The sequence below is a fragment of the Apis cerana genome, linkage group LG8 (assembly GCF_029169275.1).
Source record: "Apis cerana isolate GH-2021 linkage group LG8, AcerK_1.0, whole genome shotgun sequence".
Lineage (NCBI taxonomy): Eukaryota > Metazoa > Arthropoda > Insecta > Hymenoptera > Apidae > Apis > Apis cerana.
Window position 1 is genome coordinate 3,896,717 of NC_083859.1, and position 20,355 is coordinate 3,917,071.

General features: G+C 28.7%; 2 protein-coding genes across 12 annotated transcripts in view; one reads left to right on the top strand and one right to left on the bottom strand.

The window, feature by feature from the left end:
- Positions 1–3,279: 3,279 nt before the first annotated feature.
- Positions 3,280–5,804, bottom strand: LOC107995304 (iodotyrosine deiodinase 1). Of its 5 annotated transcripts, none has more exons than XM_062078166.1 (4): positions 5,667–5,804; positions 4,056–4,265; positions 3,682–3,998; positions 3,280–3,598 (listed from the first exon to the last, which is right to left on the bottom strand). In XM_062078166.1, the coding sequence occupies exons 1-4, from the start codon at positions 5,755–5,757 to the stop codon at positions 3,413–3,415; spliced, it is 804 nt and encodes a 267-aa protein (XP_061934150.1). In that variant the 5' UTR covers positions 5,758–5,804; the 3' UTR covers positions 3,280–3,412. The 5 variants fall into 5 exon arrangements, with proteins under 5 accessions (XP_061934150.1, XP_016908201.1, XP_016908202.1 ...); XM_017052712.3 differs by lacking the exon at positions 5,667–5,804 and adding an exon at positions 4,455–4,626; XM_017052713.3 differs by having other exon boundaries at positions 3,682–4,265.
- The window catches only part of LOC107995302 (ribosomal protein S6 kinase alpha-5), a 42,049-nt gene continuing 27,136 nt past the window's right edge, over positions 5,443–20,355 (top strand). Inside the window, exons 1-2 of one of the 7 annotated variants that reach the window (XM_062078159.1) lie at positions 5,743–5,884; positions 8,697–9,282. Coding sequence is in view for 5 of the 7 variants with exons in the window: in XM_062078155.1 (XP_061934139.1) it covers positions 15,528–15,747 (220 nt within the window). In the remaining 2 variants the exon portion in view is untranslated. Of the gene's footprint in view, positions 5,885–8,502; positions 9,283–9,305; positions 9,413–14,084; positions 14,406–15,063; positions 15,748–20,355 lie in introns of those variants that run through there. The other 6 variants (XM_062078155.1, XM_062078156.1, XM_062078154.1 and 3 more) reach the window with 6 other exon arrangements.

Below are 20,355 nucleotides of genomic sequence, written 5' to 3' on the forward strand. Positions count from 1 at the left end.
ATGCAGAAATAGTTCCTCCTTGTTATATAAAAAAAAAAAAATGATCGAAGACTTGTTATTAGGCAATTTTAATTAAGCAATACCCATGAGGCTTACAAATCTAGTATTTAAGTAACGCTAGTTATATATAAATATATATATTATATATATATTATATATATCAAATGTGATATGTTATATGAGTATATATGTTTGTGCACACGCGAGTGTGAGTATATACATGTGAACAGAAATATTCATACACTCGCATGTGCACGTGCGCGAAAGGAAAGAGAGCATAAATGAGAAAAAAAAGAAAAATAGTATGAAAGGGATGAAAGAGTGTGATAATATGAAAAAAGTGTGTAGAAATTAATGAGAGAAGAGAGTGTGCTGGTTCGTGACGTTTATATTGTGCTGCGCAAGAAAGAACGTGAACTATTCCAAGGTACGCACCGCTATTACTTACCACCTTACTATTCCAAATAAAATAACAATATGTTCAAGAGGCGACATCAAAAAAAAAAAATACAATCGCAGATATCATGAAATAAAACATTCTGTGCGGAAATATAACAGAACGTATCATTATTCCGGACGTTTTTAGTGCTGAGGAAAGGTGAAAGTTATGATTCTTTATGATAAATCATATAAAATATAATTGCACGCGTTTCTTGAGCAATCGAAAAAAAAAAAGAAGAAAATATTAAATTTGATTTGGAATTTTAACAAATACTTCTATTCGAATTTGAAAATGGTACGAAAAAAAATATTCGAAATGAAATGATAGCTTGGAGTTCACTGTTCTTCGGCACAAGATAAATGTCCTAGCACCTTTCTACTCGTCCAAAATATCCTATTCCGTCCCATATGCGTTTTCCATGACCTAGCTACGTTCTTGTTATAGGGCATCCGACTTGTTTGCAATTCACAGCGAACATGATCGTTTCTGTTCGCAAGTACAGGTGGCAGTGTATCGAATGCAAATGCTGTTCCATTTGTGGTACTTCCGACAACGATGTGAGTATTCATTACCATTTTTCCCTTTACGTGACGAAACAAAAAATAATTCACTTACTCTAACTATTTTGATTTCTCTAACTATTCTCTTTAACTATGAAAAATAATTCGATGCAATATCTTTTATTTTTGTGTATTAATATTAATATTTATTGTATCTTGTTTCATAATTTATTAATTTTAAATTAATTCTTTGTTACTATTAAAATATTTTCAATATTTTTTTTCAAAATATTATATATTATATATTATATTATTTCAAAAATTTGTTGATTAATTAATCATAATCAAAATAGTTTGAGAGAAATGATACAGAAATTATTAACAATTTAATATTTTTTTAAAATATTTAAATTTTTACAATCTATTACAATGCATTGCTAATGTTTTCTATAAAAGAAAACAAAAAATCTTATTATTTATGATTATAAAAAATAAACAATGAATAATTTGAACAAGTAAATCATAGGATAATTGTTATCGTAAAGGAAAGATAGTAAATTAAAGCAACGATTGCGAATAACTTCACTTAGTTAGGTATCGTTGCAATCTTAATTAATTATTTCGCGAACCAAACTAGGATCAGCTGCTGTTCTGTGACGACTGTGATCGTGGATACCACATGTATTGTCTGTCTCCACCTCTTGCATCTCCTCCCGAGGGCTCCTGGTCTTGCCGTCTGTGCATAGCAGAGTTTCATCGCCGTGATTGAGAATCTTTTATCTCGTAGATAAGTGATGAATTTTATCTATTTGCTGTGGTGCAGTGGCCATTTTTGAATTAGGAGAGTATTCATAAGTACACTTCCCCTTTTTATAGTATTATGATAAACGCAGATGTACTTTCAATATTTGAAGACTTCTGTTTCCTTTTTTTGATTTTTATAAAAAAATCTATTAACAATGTTGGCAGCATTAATATTCTTTTTTTTCTTTATTTGATTTAAGCTCTATTAAATAAGATAAAATATTACGAAATATTTGTAGTATATATGCTATGTTAGATTATCTCAGGCACTGGTGATCTCAGAAAATTAAAAATATGGTAATTATGTATTTATAATTTTAATGAGCTAGCGTTTATCAATAGATGTACGAAAATATAAGGGTTGGCTTAATGTTTTTATGAAAACAGACTAACAGTCACTTTAGGCTCGTCATTAAAGTTAGTGGGATTAATGGAATAATCTTGGTCAAGGACTCCAATAAAGATTGTCATATTTTATAATTGAAACAAAAGAATATTTTTGATTGATTTTAAAAAGACATATTTATAAAGACTATTACTATTATAGAAATTAGTTTGAGAATTGTGAACATCGACAAATACTCTCCTAGTTCTCCGGGCCAATTTATTTTTAGCCATTGACATTCGAAGTTCGGTTGCTTTTAGGATTTCAAAACTGCTTACACATACTTCAAACGATTTTGGAGATCTCAAATTTTAATAATCTCTTTAGCTCCTTGCTATCAAACTTGGTCCAATCCAAGATTTATGAAAGATGCAAAAATAAGAAAAAAAAAATGATATTCTAGAAAAAACATGATATTGATAACATCTGTTTCATAAATAGTGATGAATAGGACTATCTGTTTATCTGTATGTATCATGATACTAAAGCTTTTACATTTAATGACACAGCCATTAGTAGCAGTATAATTATGACATACAAACTTGCAGTACAGCAGAAAATTATATTCTATATGCCCTTTATTGTTTTAGCTCAGTATTTTTATATTTTATATATTGAATGTACTTAATTTAAGATACCATGGTGATATTTGGTACTCATTGATGTAATTTTTTTTTTTATTTAGTAATTTTAAGGTCGCTTAACGACATGGAATTGTGTATTAGATGTCATGAAAATTAATCTATAAAGATTTTTGAGTTTAAACCAATTACTGGTGAATTTACATTTTATATTGCTTATTTTTAACACTGTATGCAAATTTAAATAAATATTAGTATACAACTGAATCACTAATTTTAGACAGTCTTATTGTGTGCCATGAATATTTTCTGAGTGCAGGAACATAATATATAATGATAGAACTTCTTTGGGTGCTATATTTCAGGGATTAGTTCCCTTTTGAACATTTTAGGATAACTTTATAAGATTGAAAGTCATGTCTTTGACCAAGGAAAATTATATTCTATAATTATAATAAATAATATATATATATACACATACATACATATATATATATATATATATTTGCGAAAGTGTAATGTAAGGTATACATAAGTAAAATACAAACAATACTCAAAACAAATATAAGTTTTTTTACAAAAACAGGATTTATATAAATCTATAATTATGTGTACTCATTTTTGTATTGTCCTACAAGCAAGTATCTGATAAAATATTAAACAAAGGTACTTTAATTCCCATAATTTGTTATAATATATGTCAATCAATTTCTACTAAAATATCAGATAGAGATTTTCGCTGAAGATCAGGCACTGTAGCATCCTTTGCTGGATAACCAACTGGCAGTAGTACAACAAGCTTTTCATTAGAAGGACGTCCAAGAAGGTTGCGGATGGCAGGTCCACAATTTAAAGGAGTAGAAGTCAGAGTTACCAAACCTGCATACTAGTTTTAAAATTCATATATTATTCATCCATATTATTCATAGATATACATTATAAGAAATCATAGTATTATAACAATATTACCTGTATAGCGGTGATGAGAATACCACAAGCAATACATGTGCTCATTTCATTATAATAATGAATTTTCTTTTTTCCATTTGGTAAAATTCCATAAATTTGTTTAAATACAAGCAACAAATAAGGAGCGGTAGTCAGGTATTCTTTAATCCAATTTGTTCTTAATGGAAGTAAGTCAGTTGTCCACTTTACTCCCATTCTTTTTTTATAATTTATTTCTTCTTCGCTTTCAACAATATAACGTATTTGTTCTTTTATCTTCTGATTTGACACCGCTACGAATGTCCATGGTTCTGTATGTGCACCACTAGGCGCAGTGCCTAAAACAGACTCAGATGTATAAAAAGTTTTGTGAACGTAATAACATGATATTGTACCTGCAGCTTTTATTATCTCATATATGACTTCTTTTGGTACAGGGTCAGAACTGAAAAATCTTATAGTTCTTCTAGCAGTTACTATTTTATAAAACTCAGAAGCTTGACAGAATAACTCTATTTCAGAAGGTCTTTTATATTCATAAGGAATATGTTTTAAATCTTTTGGTAATGCAGATTCCTCATTATCTTCTGTTTCTTGATTAGTTTCTAGAATTTATAATTTTTAATTTTATTGAAAAAATATATGTTTAATTAGTATCTATTAAAATTATATAGAATAAAAATTAATTTTATATAAAATTACATTAATTTTGTAACTTCGATAGATTATAATATTTCTAACAATTATTATTTTAAAAATTTATATTTTGATAGATAATAATTAATATTATTTACCTTTTAGTTGCTTTATGATATTTGAAATATCAAAATTTTGTTTATTTTTTTCAATAAAAGTAACGTCCTTTTTCAATATTTTATAAAATAATTTTAAAAAAATATAAGCTACAATAGTAATTAACACGTAGTACCAGTATTTCGTCCAAAATGGAAAAAATTCAGTAAGCATTCTTAATAAAAATTTAATATTTATTTCGAAAATGAAGATTGAGTATTATATTCAATTGTTTTGACGATTCAAGACAATGTAAGTAACGATATGTGTTACAAGAAGAGTAGGATATATCTGACCTACAATATCTAAGTTATCGCGTTAAACAGATGATGTATCCCATTATTATTATATACTAAAACATAGATTTACATATTCATGAATTTTTCATCAATCATTTACAGTACAACGAAGTATTTAAGTACTTGTATTTTAACATATACATGATATGCTTAATAAGTTTCTAATTTTTTAAATGTGAAAAGCACTAATTATAATTTTTATCATATATAATTAGCAAGTATTTGAAATTGTCTTTTGTACCTTCTGTCTTAGAAAAAGAGAATATTATCTATCGAAACATATAGTAAATCTTTAAGCAATACATGAAAACGATTTAATTATTCAGCGTAAAAAAGACTCAGGCTATTAAAAAAAATTAATTCATCGACGCTGGCTTTAGACAATGACTTTTATTAACATCTTACTATTGTTAAAGACTTGTTATTACAAATAAAGTCACTGTTTACTTTTAATAATTTTTATTTATTACAATCAATATAATAATCTATTTTTTACCTCTATGTTTAATTATATATAAGGTAAGCATTCCTGTTTTTACTTTTTTTAATTTTATATAAATATATTTAATAATAAAAAAAAATTATGATTTTTTCTAAAAGTATTTTAGCGAAAACAAGATCATTTTTATCGTTACAGTCGGTAATCTGTTGACAATACTGACGCACCAACCGAAAGCAGTCGGTATTATACTTGCGCGTTGTGGATGCGCAGTATCGAAACGTGCGTGTCTTCGTTGTCCGTCAACGCGGACGCGACAAAATCGGTGGCAATCATGTAAAAATTCGGTGTCAACATTATTTCTCGGATCATTCATGTATTTTTTGTGATCATCCAAACAATCGGTATTCTTATATATACGAGAAATACGCGATTCCATCTTGACGATTGTGAATACATACTATAGATAGACATACGTTTTGCGACGAACAAGAGGATCATCGACCCGCATATTTCGCGAGATGTGTTTTCGCTGAGTAAGAACGAGTGTTGCATTGTGACTGACATCAAAATTTAATGAGCAACAGGGACATGGAGAACACCATGCAACCGCCACTTCCACCGCCACCCCCACCCTCGGAAATCCTTGAGAATACCAGCACGGAACACACGGTCACCCACGTCTTGACATTTGGTACGTTACATTCTTATTTCTTTCATGTTTCGACACGATTCTGTAGAATGATAATTTCATTTATCTTTTGATAGTCTGATAACGTACAATTGATTATCGTTTCAAATTGTTGATAACGTTTTATACGACGTACTCGTTGTCATCAAGCAAATTTTGATTGCATACATGACGCAAATATATTTCGCAGAACGTGTATGCATGTTTTTGTAACATTAAGAATGATAATTTTCATTTTTCTTTAGAAATGTATGTTGTATTTAAAAAAGACTTGTTTCAAATTTCCATTTGTATTAAATGTCATTCAATTAATCTATAGAAAACATTAAATTAAAGTTGTAGTATAAAGCTTGAAATTTAAAATTGCTTGTCATATTATGATATATTGTTAAATGTCAAAATATCTTTGATATGACATAAATTTTTAATATTGCTATATTCTACATTCTATATATTGATATAATTAATCTGAACAATAAAGTTATCAAAATATAATTAATAAGAAAAAAATAAAAATATGTATTCAGATGAAACAATAATTTATTTTAAAAAATTAAATTATAAAAGTATTTGATATTAAGTATTTGAATATTATATAATTTGATTTATAAATAAATATATAAATGTATTTTCAAATTATTTCCATATTTCATAGTTAATTTAAATTTTAAATTATACATATTTTATATCATAATTTATTTTTGTTTCCTTAAATAAAGTCAGTATAGTATATAGGATTAATAGCATTTGAAAGCTCTAAAAATAGAGCGTCGCTTCTGAAATTTCTGATATTAACACATTGGCCTTCATTCTCTCTTTTCTGAGAATAAAGGAAGAATTTGAATGCAAGGTTCCCAAAGAACAAAAATGACATGCATATGTGAACTTCTAAATTTAGTGGCTTACCAACCAGAAGATGGTAGCCTTTTAAGCGAGCAATATTGGATATTCTTTGTTGGTTGATGAAACAGAACAATGTAATCGTGGTAGTGAAATGTTTATTGGCCTTTGTTGACATATATGATAGATTTTAAAATAAACTTGTTGACCTTTCTTAATTAGTTTTCTGCAATATATATTATATATGTATCTATTATATAACTAATTAATAATTAATTAACAATTTTGATTAGTATGTAACTGCATTTTATTTTATTGATTTATTAAAAATACTTTCTAATTACTTATTATGCATGAAATAAATATTACATAATATGATTGTTTTATAAAAGTTTTAAGAAAATTATTTTATTTGAATAAAGTAAAATTTTACTATATTTATTATTTTTAAGACAATATTTATATTTTTTATTAGAAAAATATAAATAAAAATATAACAATATAAAAAAATATTACATAAAATATTTTTTATTGCATAAAATAATAAATATTTCTTTAATTATGAAATGATACCTTAATTTTATGTTTTGTTTAATACTTTTTAAATAAAAAAAAATGGATAAATTAGAAGAAAAATGTAATATCATTGTTATGAAAATAACAATAATACAAAGGTATTATATTTATATTTTCATTAGATATTTCATTCTAATAGTTTTAATTACAAAATTAAAATCATGATTATGAAAGTTTAAATTTAAATAATTTATTTATGAAAATATATTCAAGTATATCTAGATTCTTCGTATCTTATAGTTTACAATATAAAAGCATTAATTATGTTTATGTTAACTTGATATAGAAAATTAAACCCATATTTAGATTTTGTTATGTACGTTACACGATGGTTTTATCGATGGAATAGATATTTTATTTATCGACAATCGATATTTATCTTATAATGTAGTTTGAGTATTTAAACTGTAGAGTAATTTATATCAGTTATATTTATATTTTTGTATAATAACGAACTATGTGCTATACACATATTTATTTATAATTATTATTATAAATATTAAATAGTTGGACTTCAACATTATATTTTCTAATAATATAATATATATATGAATATATATCATGAATCATAAATGTGTTCTTTGAAAGCGCATGCCCCTATCGTGATATTTCGAGCTCTTTTCAATGTATTTCCTCCATGTTTCTTCCTTAACCTTACTATATGAAAATCAACATTATCTAGTTGTTTAAATACTGCGTAATGAAGATAAATATGCTTGGCACAGATATGATATATTATAATAATATATTTTATAATTTACGATTTATAATTTTTTTTCAATATGCAGAATTTTGTTGAAATATAATTAAAAAAATTTTTTTGTTTCATATGTAAACTTTGATACGATTATAGATAAAATATTGATCGATTAAAATATTACAATAAACGATTTAATAAGTTATATTTATTAAGAGAAATTTATAATAAATTGAATTCTAAATCTGTAACAAATATTTATTAAAATATTTCATAAAAAAACAAATTATAAAAATATAAAATAATCATAAGTATAATATTTTTAATAATATATTTATCAAGTGTTTTCATATTATAGTCGTCTATATATCATTGAAACTGTTAATTCGATTTTTGTGAAATTAAGAAATAAGATTAATTATAATATTACGCAACGAGCTAGGCACTCTATCTACTTAATCCGTCACTGGGCGGATCTCGGTGTTTTCCAAATCAGCTGTTAGTCGCCGGTGAAGGGTGACTCGTGAGTCGCATAGTGGGGACCCGTCAGTCGGCTTCGAGTCTTGGGCCGGTGCGCGTCGTGTTTTATAGGCAGCGCACCACATCTTATAGTATTTTATGTACGCGTAAACTACGTAAGTAGTCTCGTGTTCGCATATCGTCTTTCTTGTTTCGTTGCGTGCATAAATATTGTTTTCATAGCACATTCGTGGTCATCTGTGATGTATCAGTCAAGTGAAAGTGGAACGAGAGCTATTGTGTAAAATAACTTTTTAAAAAGCATTCATATTCCACCTTATTTCCACTATTTGTTATTCGCTCGTGTTGAGTGCGCAGTGAAAAACATCAAGAACATCGAATTTCGTGTGATACAGATCGCGTAAAAATCTGCTAAATATAATATTCTTTTTTGCATCGTATAATCAAATCATTAGTTGAATACCAATCGCTCCGTGAAACCATATGCTCTTGATATTACGTACGGTACACTAGTGGAAACTTCCATGTATCGATGAAGGGGAACACTGTAGCGTACAGTGGAAGCGCAGCAAGTATTTAAAAATAAATACCAACGCAAAGTTGTGTCCTGTTTAACGGTGAGACGGTGCTTGACGGCACGGTGTATCGAAAACATTAGATCATCGGAACACGTGGCAGCAGTCACGGTTAATCCATCCCGTTTTTCACGGTTCCTCTTCCTAAATCAACATAACACCCACTGAGGGAGAAGCAGATCGCACAGATATTCACGAAGGTGGCCAAGGCCGAGGCTTGCTCTCCGTACAAGGTACGCGACTTAAAGTGTGTCAGTAGGATAACGACGGCCGATCCGTTTCGTTCGGCCCGACACTTTTGCCTGACTCGACTCTTAGGAATTGGAACACGACTGCATAACTAGAGAAAGGGATTGCGCCATGGTCGGTTGAAGCTTTATTAGATATAATATTTTAACATTTCGTTCGAAAAAATGCTGTTTTTAGTTATTTTAGTCGCGATTTTGTATATCTTCTCTTTTCTTTTCCTTATCATCCATTCATAAGTCGCGTTGTCTTATTGCATCATCGAGAAAGGGAAAGAGAGGAGAAGGATGATGATGATGACGACGATAGTAAAACAAAAAAAAGAGTTTGTACGAAGTGAAATTAAATCAGCGTACACCGGTTTTCAGCAGATACAGTCGAATATCCGAGTATGTAAGCAGGTTAGTTACCGATTGTTCAACCGTGGTATCCGGCTACACGGATAATACGGTTACGGTTAACCTAATACCCGCGCGATACACTATTTAACTGAGCAATGGCAGTTATATTAATACGTTGGTACAGGGTGTCTGGTTTGAACGAGGAACATGTGATACGTATATCGGGGTCACTGATTCGGATTAGCTATAAACTTTGAGTGTAATTAGCACGCGCTGTAGATAGTGGTTTATACTATTGATTGCTTTTTAATACGTTCAAGCTATCAAATAGTTTTTAAGATTTGTTGATAAATGTTTATATATAAATAATATTTTCATTTATAATTTTCTCTTATTGTTTTACTCATAATTCTTTTCATCATTCTTTATATTTTTATTATTTATAAATAATATTATAATATTATAATAATATTATAAATAACCATAAAAATTATACATTTGTATAATATGCATAATTTTCTATTATATGTGTTCAAAATTATATTCTATTATTTATATATAACAATATATTAAAAGATTTGTATTTATATACATATTAAATATTATGTATTCTACTATTCGTGTTGAAATTTCAATTTAAATCGTTGAATAAAGGATTATTTATTTTATTTCATAATTTTTGTAAAAACATGAAGATTTATTTGATTTAAGAAAAAAAAAGTTACAAAAATTAAATTTTGTGTAATTAGCATACCAAGATAGACCAAGAATAATATACATTTGAGGAAATTTTCATGAAATTATATAAGATATCACTTATCGACGATAAATGAAATATCATTCCTAGTATAGAATGAATTTTTTATTAATTATTATTTCACGGTTTAGTTGAAAATTATTGTTCCTCGAGTGATGAATTCGATATGGCAATATTTTGTAATATTAATCAAATAAATTATAAAATTTGCATTAAAAATAAAATAAAATATTTTTAAAAAGAAAGTTCTAAAATTGAAGTTTTCACATTTAATAATTTAATTCTAGCATTATGTTTTTTTAAACCGAAGAACTTTCTTGAATCTATTAATTTAGTAATTCAATGAAAGACTAATGAGTAAAATTATTAAATTATTATTTTCACTATAGTAAATATGATTTTATATTGTTAAATGTATTTAGAAAAAAGTTATATATTGATCATAGCAATGTAATAATTGCTAAAATGGTAATTTAAGTTAATTATATGAAATCATTAATATAAAAGAGCTGTTTTATAATACAAGCTGTTATTCTGTTTATTTTATCAAATCTACGACTGGATAAATATAAAAGTTGTTATATTGCATAATGATAATACTGTGAAGTGATATGATTATTATCTATCATTGAAATAACAAATTAAAATATTATTTTAATATACTTATCATATTTCCTTTTCTTTTATCATTATTATTGTTATCATTATTATTAATATTATATTTAAAGAAGAATGTTTAAAGTAATAATTTTATCATTTAATATTTAAATCATATTAAATATACGTTATTTATTATAATGAATTACAACGTTATTATAATAAAACTTGCAATTACAAAAATTTGCAATTACATTTCGCAATAAATATATTTTTAATTATGGTTATATATATTGTTTAAAAATATCGTATCGTGACACAGAACTATTTCCTTAAAATTGTTTAGTGTTAACTAAGACAAACAGAAATACTTAGGGTAATTAAATTCAAATTAGATATCATGTTTAGTAAGTAAAAAAAAGAATTGTGCAATTTTGAATACAGTTTTCAAGTATTGATATATTTTATCTTATATGGGGATTATCTATGGAAAGTTAACATAAAAAAAAAAAATTTAGAAATTTATTAGTCATTTTAGAGAATTTAGAAATTTTATTACAGTAGCCAGAAATCATTGTTACCTTTCGAAAGTTACCTTTCGAGGTAAAGACGCTTAAAACTATTTTTACGGTCATAAACATAATCTTCATTCAATAGTTTGCTAATGTACCTCTTTTAAAAGTCGAAGGTTGACCTTTCAGTGTTAAACTTTAATTTAAAATTTTCATAACCAGGCAATCATAATTATTATTTTAGAAATGTAAAAGAAAAGGAAAGCATAAATTAAAGTAGATTTTAACAACAATAATAATAATAATAATAATAATCTAATAGTAAAAAGTGAATATATTTATATTATAATTGCAATATATTAATTATATAATATATTATGACACTCTGTAGTGAGTAAATACATTTATTTTAATTTATATAAAGAAAAAAATAATAAATTATCAATTCTATTTTGCAATAATTAAACATTCTAAGATATTTTTTTTTTTTTTTTACTTTTGATTTCAAAATCTCGTTTCAATTTCACTCTGAGACTTTCAATTCTCAAATAGCATAAAATGAATTTTATGATTTACGCATTATTCTTGACTCGACTTTTACATAAGAGGAAAAGAGTAAAGAGAGATTATTAAATCATGTTTAAACATTTAAACATTTAAAAATCATTTCTCTTATCTCTGATTCACTACCGTATTTTCGAATTCTATCGAAAAGAAAGGTAGAAAAAGTAAATTATATTTTCAAGATACTTTTTTTTTCTTTTTTTTTTTTTTATTTTTCAAAATTTCATTTCAATTTCACTTTCAATCTTTCAATTCTCAATGTAGCACAAAACGTGTCAATCGATCAACATTTCCATCGATTAATCCTATGATTAGGGTAATAGGAATTATATTACGTTCGTGCACGCGGATGTCGATTGTTCGATCGTTTATCGCCAAAGTATTCGCTCGTTTCTACGCTGTATTAGAGAATCTCGAAGAAAACGCTTATCGACGTCTTATCTGACGTTGAACAGACGATACGTGAAGAAACATGATGGGGGTTTTACGAGTCTTGATGTCGAGCGAACTTTGCTCCCGGAAAACAAAAACCATAAGAATCCTCGAGGGGACCAATCGAACTGTTCTTCGATTTATTCCCACTTGGAGTGTATGAAATATTCTGAATCATTTTATTTTCTTATTTTTTTGCCGTTTTTTTTTTATTAATTTCTTATGACGTATATTGTAAATTATGTAGACATTGGTGAATTAATAATAATTATTTTAAATATATATTGCGGCGTGTCTTTAAGATTTAAACAATATTTTTTTTTTTTTTTAGTAATTTTTTAAACGATATATTAATTATATTAAATTAAGTAGATATTGGCTGAACTTAATAATATTACTTTGAATATGTTCTGCGCGTTCTTAGATTTAAATAATGATATTTCTATTTTGTAATTAGTTACAGGAAAATAAATTGTATTATATTTATATCTTTATAATACAAAGAATAGAACTAATTGATATTTTAAGTACTAATAGATAGTTTTATGAAATATTTTTAAATTAAATTTAATAAAAAAAATATGAGAAATTAGAAAGTTCATCCTGGGTTATCGATGGGTCGTTCGAATATATTATTAATAGGTATTAAATAGAGAAAAATTAGGTAAGGAAAATATTAGATAAATTATTTCCAAATTTAAAAGTAAAATTAAAAAAATAAGAAATTTATAAAATTAAATTGTATTATTAAAATAATAAATTTTCCTTCTATAAGCAGTAAATAATTTGTTTTTTTAAAGAATTTTAAAGAAAAAATAATTGAGATTAAGCTTATCATTTTATAATTATAAAAACAGGTTAATATGTATAAGATTTGCATGTCTACATTGACGTGCTAATGTCTTAGTTCATTTATATTGATGTTAATTACTTTGTTTTCATAGTTAAGTAAGAAAATCTCATCCTTCAATACGAAGTAATAATTAAATTAAAATAAATTCATCTTTGTATGCAAATAAAAAAAATAATATAAATGTGTATCTAGAATTATAAGAAAGAAAAATCATTTTCATTTTCAGAAATAGTACATTAAAATTTTGCGCTTTGTATTATTTAAATTTATATTGATTATTCTTCACACAATGATTATAACCAAGTCTTAAAATCGTGAAGAATAATTCCAACTGTCTTCTCAATTTAATATTTTCGATAATACTTTGAAACCAAAAATATTTGTATTCGAGTGTTCATCGAAATGGATTTTTTTTTTTCAAATAATATTATCAAATATCCAAGGATATATCTCTAAAAAATCTTGAAAACACATCTCTTTTTTATTGAACGGAAATTACATATGTATATTTATTACGAGGTTTTTGAAACAAATTGTATATTGGATATCTTCCAACAAAGGTAGTTCTAAGAACTTAAGAATAGTAAATAAAGTTATGAACTATGAAATGTACGTATAAGTATGTATATAATTATTTAAATAACTGGAGAGATATCTGCGTAAATAAAAATTACTTTGAACATTGATGTTTTATGACAAATGAGAAATTCGAAGCAGGTAGTCAAGAACCTCGACTTAATAGCTGATCGTCTTTCGGTCATTTTCGGTTAATTTACCGATGTTTGTCGAAAATAACCGAAAGACGGTCGGCTTTTGCTTCGAGATTATTGACTGTCTCATTCGTTCGAGTCTCTTTAGTTCATTTGGATGGGTATCCAAGTATGCAGGATTTCCTAAAATTTCCCTCGTTTACCGTTATTTTTCGTTTCAAATAAATTCTGTTATAATTTAATATTTGATACAAGATTCCAAAGTTGAAACAAACAGATTGAACATTTATTTTACGTAGATAGATTCCGGAAACTGGTGGGATTAACGACGCGTAGTTAGCTAGGTAAAAATTTCCGCCAATGAATGAAGCACTATTGTAGAAGATTCGAAGGTTCTATCTTTTATCTTCATACCCGTTTCCTCGTAAACATCATATATATTCCTTTAAACAGCAATACGATTTAGAGTTAACTATTTACAACCGGACATTTCAAACGTTACGACCCAATAAATTCGCTCGACGTTTGGAGAAAGTATTCGCGGTGGATTTGAAAAAAAAAAAGAACACCTGAAATCGTGGTGGCACGCGGTATATAACACGAAAAGTTCAAAATAATTTTATCTCTGATAAAGTTTATTGTTCGCCGACCTGGTGCAATCTAACCACGCGCCTATCCCGATAATCGCTACATAACTCGCGGCACTAATACAATTGATCCGAAGATGGATTATTTCATTGGAATTCAATTGTTCTCGCGTGAACTTCTTCTATGAGGCGTAGAAACGAAAAAAAATGGGGGAAAAGGGAAAAGAAAAACGCGATTTCTTCGTTCCCATCGGATTTTAAAAATTATTAGAAATTATTGTGCGAGAATTGTTACGTTACAACACTGGTTCGCCAATACGACAACGAAACAATCCATTTTCGGTTTCCCAAAAATCGGATAATCTTCAAGTTCGGATTGGACATTAGCTTTAATCGGTTGTTCTTTAAATCGCAGGTATACTCATGATCGTAGAATCATAAAAATCATCGATAACCGAGCGCTTCGAAAACACACGTTATAGCTTCGCTCGAGGCGGAGCGAACGAGCCTCGTTCGCTCGTTGCATACTCGTGAAACAGTCGAGTTCCGTGTTTTTAAAAAAAGCGCGGGAAAAAGCATTGACGAATATATTCAGCTGTCACGAAGCTCGAGGTGTTTCGAAGAATCGAATCGCTCGATCCAGTTGCAAGAAAGTCACATTCCATTCGACAGTTGGTGATGGGAACTGATTGGTGAGAAAAAGAAAAAAAAAAAAAGAAAAAGAAAAAAGAAAGAAATCTGAGCGAGAAGAGGAGATCCTCGTTGAAGCGGATCATGCGGATGATCGTCCGGCTTGTTCATTCACACAGCTGTGACCGTGTTATGCAGTGATACCCTCCCTTGAGAAAGCTCTCGTGATTGTGTTGAAAGAAAAGAATCATGTCGAAGAGTGGTGACTCGTCGGCAGGTACTACGAAGAACCCTGAGCACGAGAGCGGTTACTTCGAGGATGGAAGCGATGTTGAAACGATCGTTGAGGAGCCAATTATCATTGAAGAGAGAAATTACGTATCTACCTGTTATCGATTATCTAAGGACATCGACGACTTCGATATGAGGGATTTCAACGAGCCAGTTCCTGATTACGACGAGGACAGAGGTACGACGAGATATTTTCCTCGAAATTGTGTATACGGGTGTTGTGCTTAATTGGTGATGTTAACTCGATAAAGGATGGATGTGTGTTACATAAAAGAATAAATCTAGAGTTTCATTGGAAGTTTCACGAACAATTTAAATTAAGCCAGTCTTGACACATTTTTGTATCTTTTAATTAACATTCGATGAATAGAATTTGAAAATTAATCGATTTAAAGGAGTATTAATTTCTTTTTTGTTATTTAACTATGTAGATTCATCCTTTTTTTGAGTTATATCACCAGTGATATTCAGTTAGTGATACTTTGTGTCAATGAAATGACGTGTGTAATGGTTTGTTGGGTGAATACCATTCACTGAATGGAATAGAGTAGCTAGAAGATTGACTTGTTTGGTTATATGGCTTTGGAAATGAAGTTTCTAAAGGGTTTGTGTTGACGATTTTGCCACTTTGATGATTTGTTAAATAAATAATTTGATATGTTGAGCGTATGTTGAGAGTGTATGTTGAGAGCATTGAGTTCATTGAGTGCATGACGAATAAACGAAAGTATGATTTAAGTATGATAAACATATTCATTAGAATATATCAAGTACATTGAATGCTCTAATGGTGTGAACCGAGTTAAATAAATTGAATAACAAAGTCCATCAATTACTTTGAATATTTTTCGAATTAATAATAACAGATACGGATCAATCGATTACAAATACCAATTTCAATATTTTATTGGCCGATCAATTTTTCCTTTTCAATCAATTTTTACATCGATTCGTTGAATTATTTCATATTCTTACCGTCTCAAACGCACGATCACGGAAGAAATAACACTTCTCAAGAACTTCTCGTCTATTCTTGTGCGGGAACGGTAGCAAAACAATCATTCGTCTGTGCTATTCTTGTCATCACGAGCCCTATTAACAAACGATCTCCAAAATTATCCGCGAACAAGTCCCCCAAAATTGTCCAATGAATCGTACATATAACTTCACTATAATTCGAATGCACGAGAACAATTTCATTGAAAAGCTTGTTTGCAACCAGCCTTCCCTTACTTTTGATAACGCGCAACGATTCTAGTGAATAAATCTAGCGAATGACGCGTGGAATGGGACTCAATTAGTTACTAGATCGATGTAATTGGTGAAATTCATAGGATTATAAAATTGGCCGCAATGAAGTACAACGGTTTTTTTCAATTATTTATATTAGAAATTTTTTAATTCGTATAAAAAATATTATTATATTTTATTTTTAAAAGTATAATATAAATTATATTTTTCAATTTTGAAGCTTAAAAGATCTGTGGATTCATTTTACGTACATCATATAAATTTTAGAAATAACTTGCTATTTTTTTTTTTTGCATAAATATAAATATATTATACAGGAATTTGAACGTCAATTTCTAAGATTCGCGTTTTTATAAATCAATATTTCTGGTTATAAAAATTTATTAATCTTGTCTTTATGTGTATATATATATATATATTTTGCTAACTACACGAGTATCTTGTTGGACATTGCTTCGTTCCAAAGATTGCGTCGCATTTTCGTAGACATTGTAGTATCTCGTGAGTCACGCCATAAGAGTGTAACGTCACGTTTAACCCTCTTTCAGGGTATCAGGACCCAGAAAGTAAAACGTTCACGTGTGGGCTCGTAAACTTTTATGGCTTTAAGATGTTTCTCAAACTTAAAGAGGATTATCAATAATTCTCGATGAATTGGAAATTATTTTCGGATGTGAAATGAAATTTTTTATTAGAGAAAATTTGTTTCAATCATTGTTTCGTTCATAGTTCCATTCAAAATGGAATGGTTGTAAAAATTTTCTTTTTCTAATTAAGCAATCGCTAATTTTCATACATTTTCGATTCAATTTTGTAAATTTGAAAGTCACTGTGGCGATAACCATTCCAGTTGTTGATTATTTCGTGCAATTTATTATCTTTCTTTTTTTTCCCCATTTTCAATAGAGATAAAGAAATTGCACGATTTGATCGTACGCCAAACGCTTCTATTATTGCAAACGTTCAAAGACACACCGCACGTGGCAACCTTGTTGCGCAATCCTCGTCCAAAGTGCCATCACAGTTTTGATATCGGTTGCAACAAAGTATTCTTAAAGTCGTAGATGTTTGACAGGGTAACAAGAATCATTGCTTCCGTTGTTATTATTTATTCCTACTCCCCTTCATCGAATTCTTTAAATTTCTTTCGACTGGTTGAAATTTTATTTTATTTATTTATTTTATTTTTTTTTCAATTGAAATAACAATTTACAGAGAAGCAAAAAACATTTCTCTTCATTCTCCAGTTAAGGTGAAGAGAAGCTTGATTTGACACAAGCTTTTATTTTCCTTCTTCTTTAGCCTTTACTTGCTCGCCATTCTACCGGTATTTTATCAGATACCAGTGTTTCGTGTACAAAATTAGTAATTCCTTTTTTTTTGTTATTATAACAGAAACGTTTATATTTCGATCATTGTTTTCCACTTTTTGTTACTTTGAATATAATAACTTTGAATCATTATATTTATATAAAAAAATGCATTTTTACGTTAATTATCTATCCAAGTGATTATATATTTGATAAGCAGATAAAACTAATAATAACATAATAAAATAATAGAATATTATGCACTAATAAATTATAATTATCTATGTAATTACGTATCTCTTCCTATTGTAAAAAGTAAAAAAGGGGAAAGTAAAAAGTTATTTCGATGAAACGTTTCGAAAAAAATCGAAAGAAATCTTGCTACAATGTTTCAAACATCTCGGGCCGTCCAAAAAATTCTTCGACACGATTAGAGACACCTCGGATTACCCCGAAAAAAAATATTCCCACCCAAAACCGGACCTCAAAAAAATGCATACTGTATAAGTATATGTTTCCAAAGCGAATTCAATACTTCTAACGAGTATTTCACGAGAGACTCAACATACGTTTAACGTACGAAAATTTCGAATATTTTCTATCTTATTTGAACGACAAGCGTGTATCTCATTTTTTTCCACGCTTTTTTCTCGTTTTCGAGTTCGGATTTGATTTATAATTCGGGATAGATTTGGATATTCAACAGGATACCTTCCAGTATCTTAATCGAGTAGATTAATTAAAATAAAAATAACAACGATGCATTTCTCATCCCTCTTGTAAGCTATGGAATAGAGTCCCTTAAATAATCACGAGAATTTTGTTTTAAGACACATATATACCAATAATTTTACTTTTTAAAAATAAAATTCGAAAATTAAATTTAAGAAAAAAATTGATTCCAAGTTGAATTTTATTAAACAGACATCATCTATCATCTCTTTCATTTCACCAAAACTATCTCCAATCATAAAATAATTAACAAGCAACGAATTTCTATCGTAAAATAGTTTGGGCCGATAACAGGGACGGATGGATTCCCATCCTATCTCTCTCTCTCTCTCCCCCCCCTCTCGAACGAAATCCGAGGACTGACAACTCTCTCAACCACACGATGCGGTTTTTAGACACCTATCCGCGTGCATCATTCATTTTTCCTCTTTCCTTCCTACATTTCCTTTTCTTTTTGCGTTCGCTTTCACCCCCCTCCCTTTTCCTCCCCCCCAAACGCGGTTTGCACGCGTTACACTACTGGACATCGATCCTGCTAACGCGTGACCGTACACACACGCCACTTTCTCATCCGCATTCCTCGTCGATCTTTGTGAAAGAGGCGGGAAGGAGAGGTGCATATAATTGGGTCCAGTTGGGCCCGGTCGGGCTGCCTGCGTCGAAGGACAGTTCCTCTCCCTTCCCCTCGGGTCTCAAGGAAAAGGAAATTTGAGCTTGGTAATAATGCAACTGTTACAAGACTCGTTATCAAAAGCCTTTGAGCCAGTTCCTTTTCGAGGGACCGTTTTCTTTTGTTTATAAAGATATTTTGATGTGTACAGGAAATAGAAGAATAGATGATAGATGATGGGATTAGTATATGCCTTTGAATAGGTTCTTTTTCTTCTTTCCTTTTTTTTTTGTTTTTGAAAGAAAAAGACAAATTCCAAGAGTGCTTAAGTTTCGTTCAGTTTTGAGCGGAAGAGAAATGTTGAACGGAAAAGGGATTATAGTTATAAATTTTGAATATTTGCAAATACCGCATACTCGACTATACTTGTTACCTGAGGAATTATCTTTTAGTAATTTTAACTGTTGGTTTCTAAAGTTAAGAATTTTAGAGCATGGAATTATTTAAAGGAGAAAGTTAAGGGACAATTAAGTTTGAAAAATTGAAGGAGCTTAAAGATTTGAAGAAAATAAATCGAAGAAATTTGCAGAGAAATTTTGTACCTGTACAAAGGTTATATTTTCGTAATATTTTGGAAAGTGTACCTTTTGTATCTTGATTATTTTTTATTAGAATTTATTAAATACATTTTATCACCTGATTTATTAGAGAAAGTTAAGACTTTTAAATTCGTATATTTAAGCACAAGTTACATTTATCTCCTCCTTTACGAACTCCTTTTCGAAATAACAGAATTTTGTCGAAATGTACGATCAATGTCGTGGATTTTTTTTTTAGGGCGAGGATCGTAGTAAAGTGAAACTTGGCTACACAATCTGCAAGC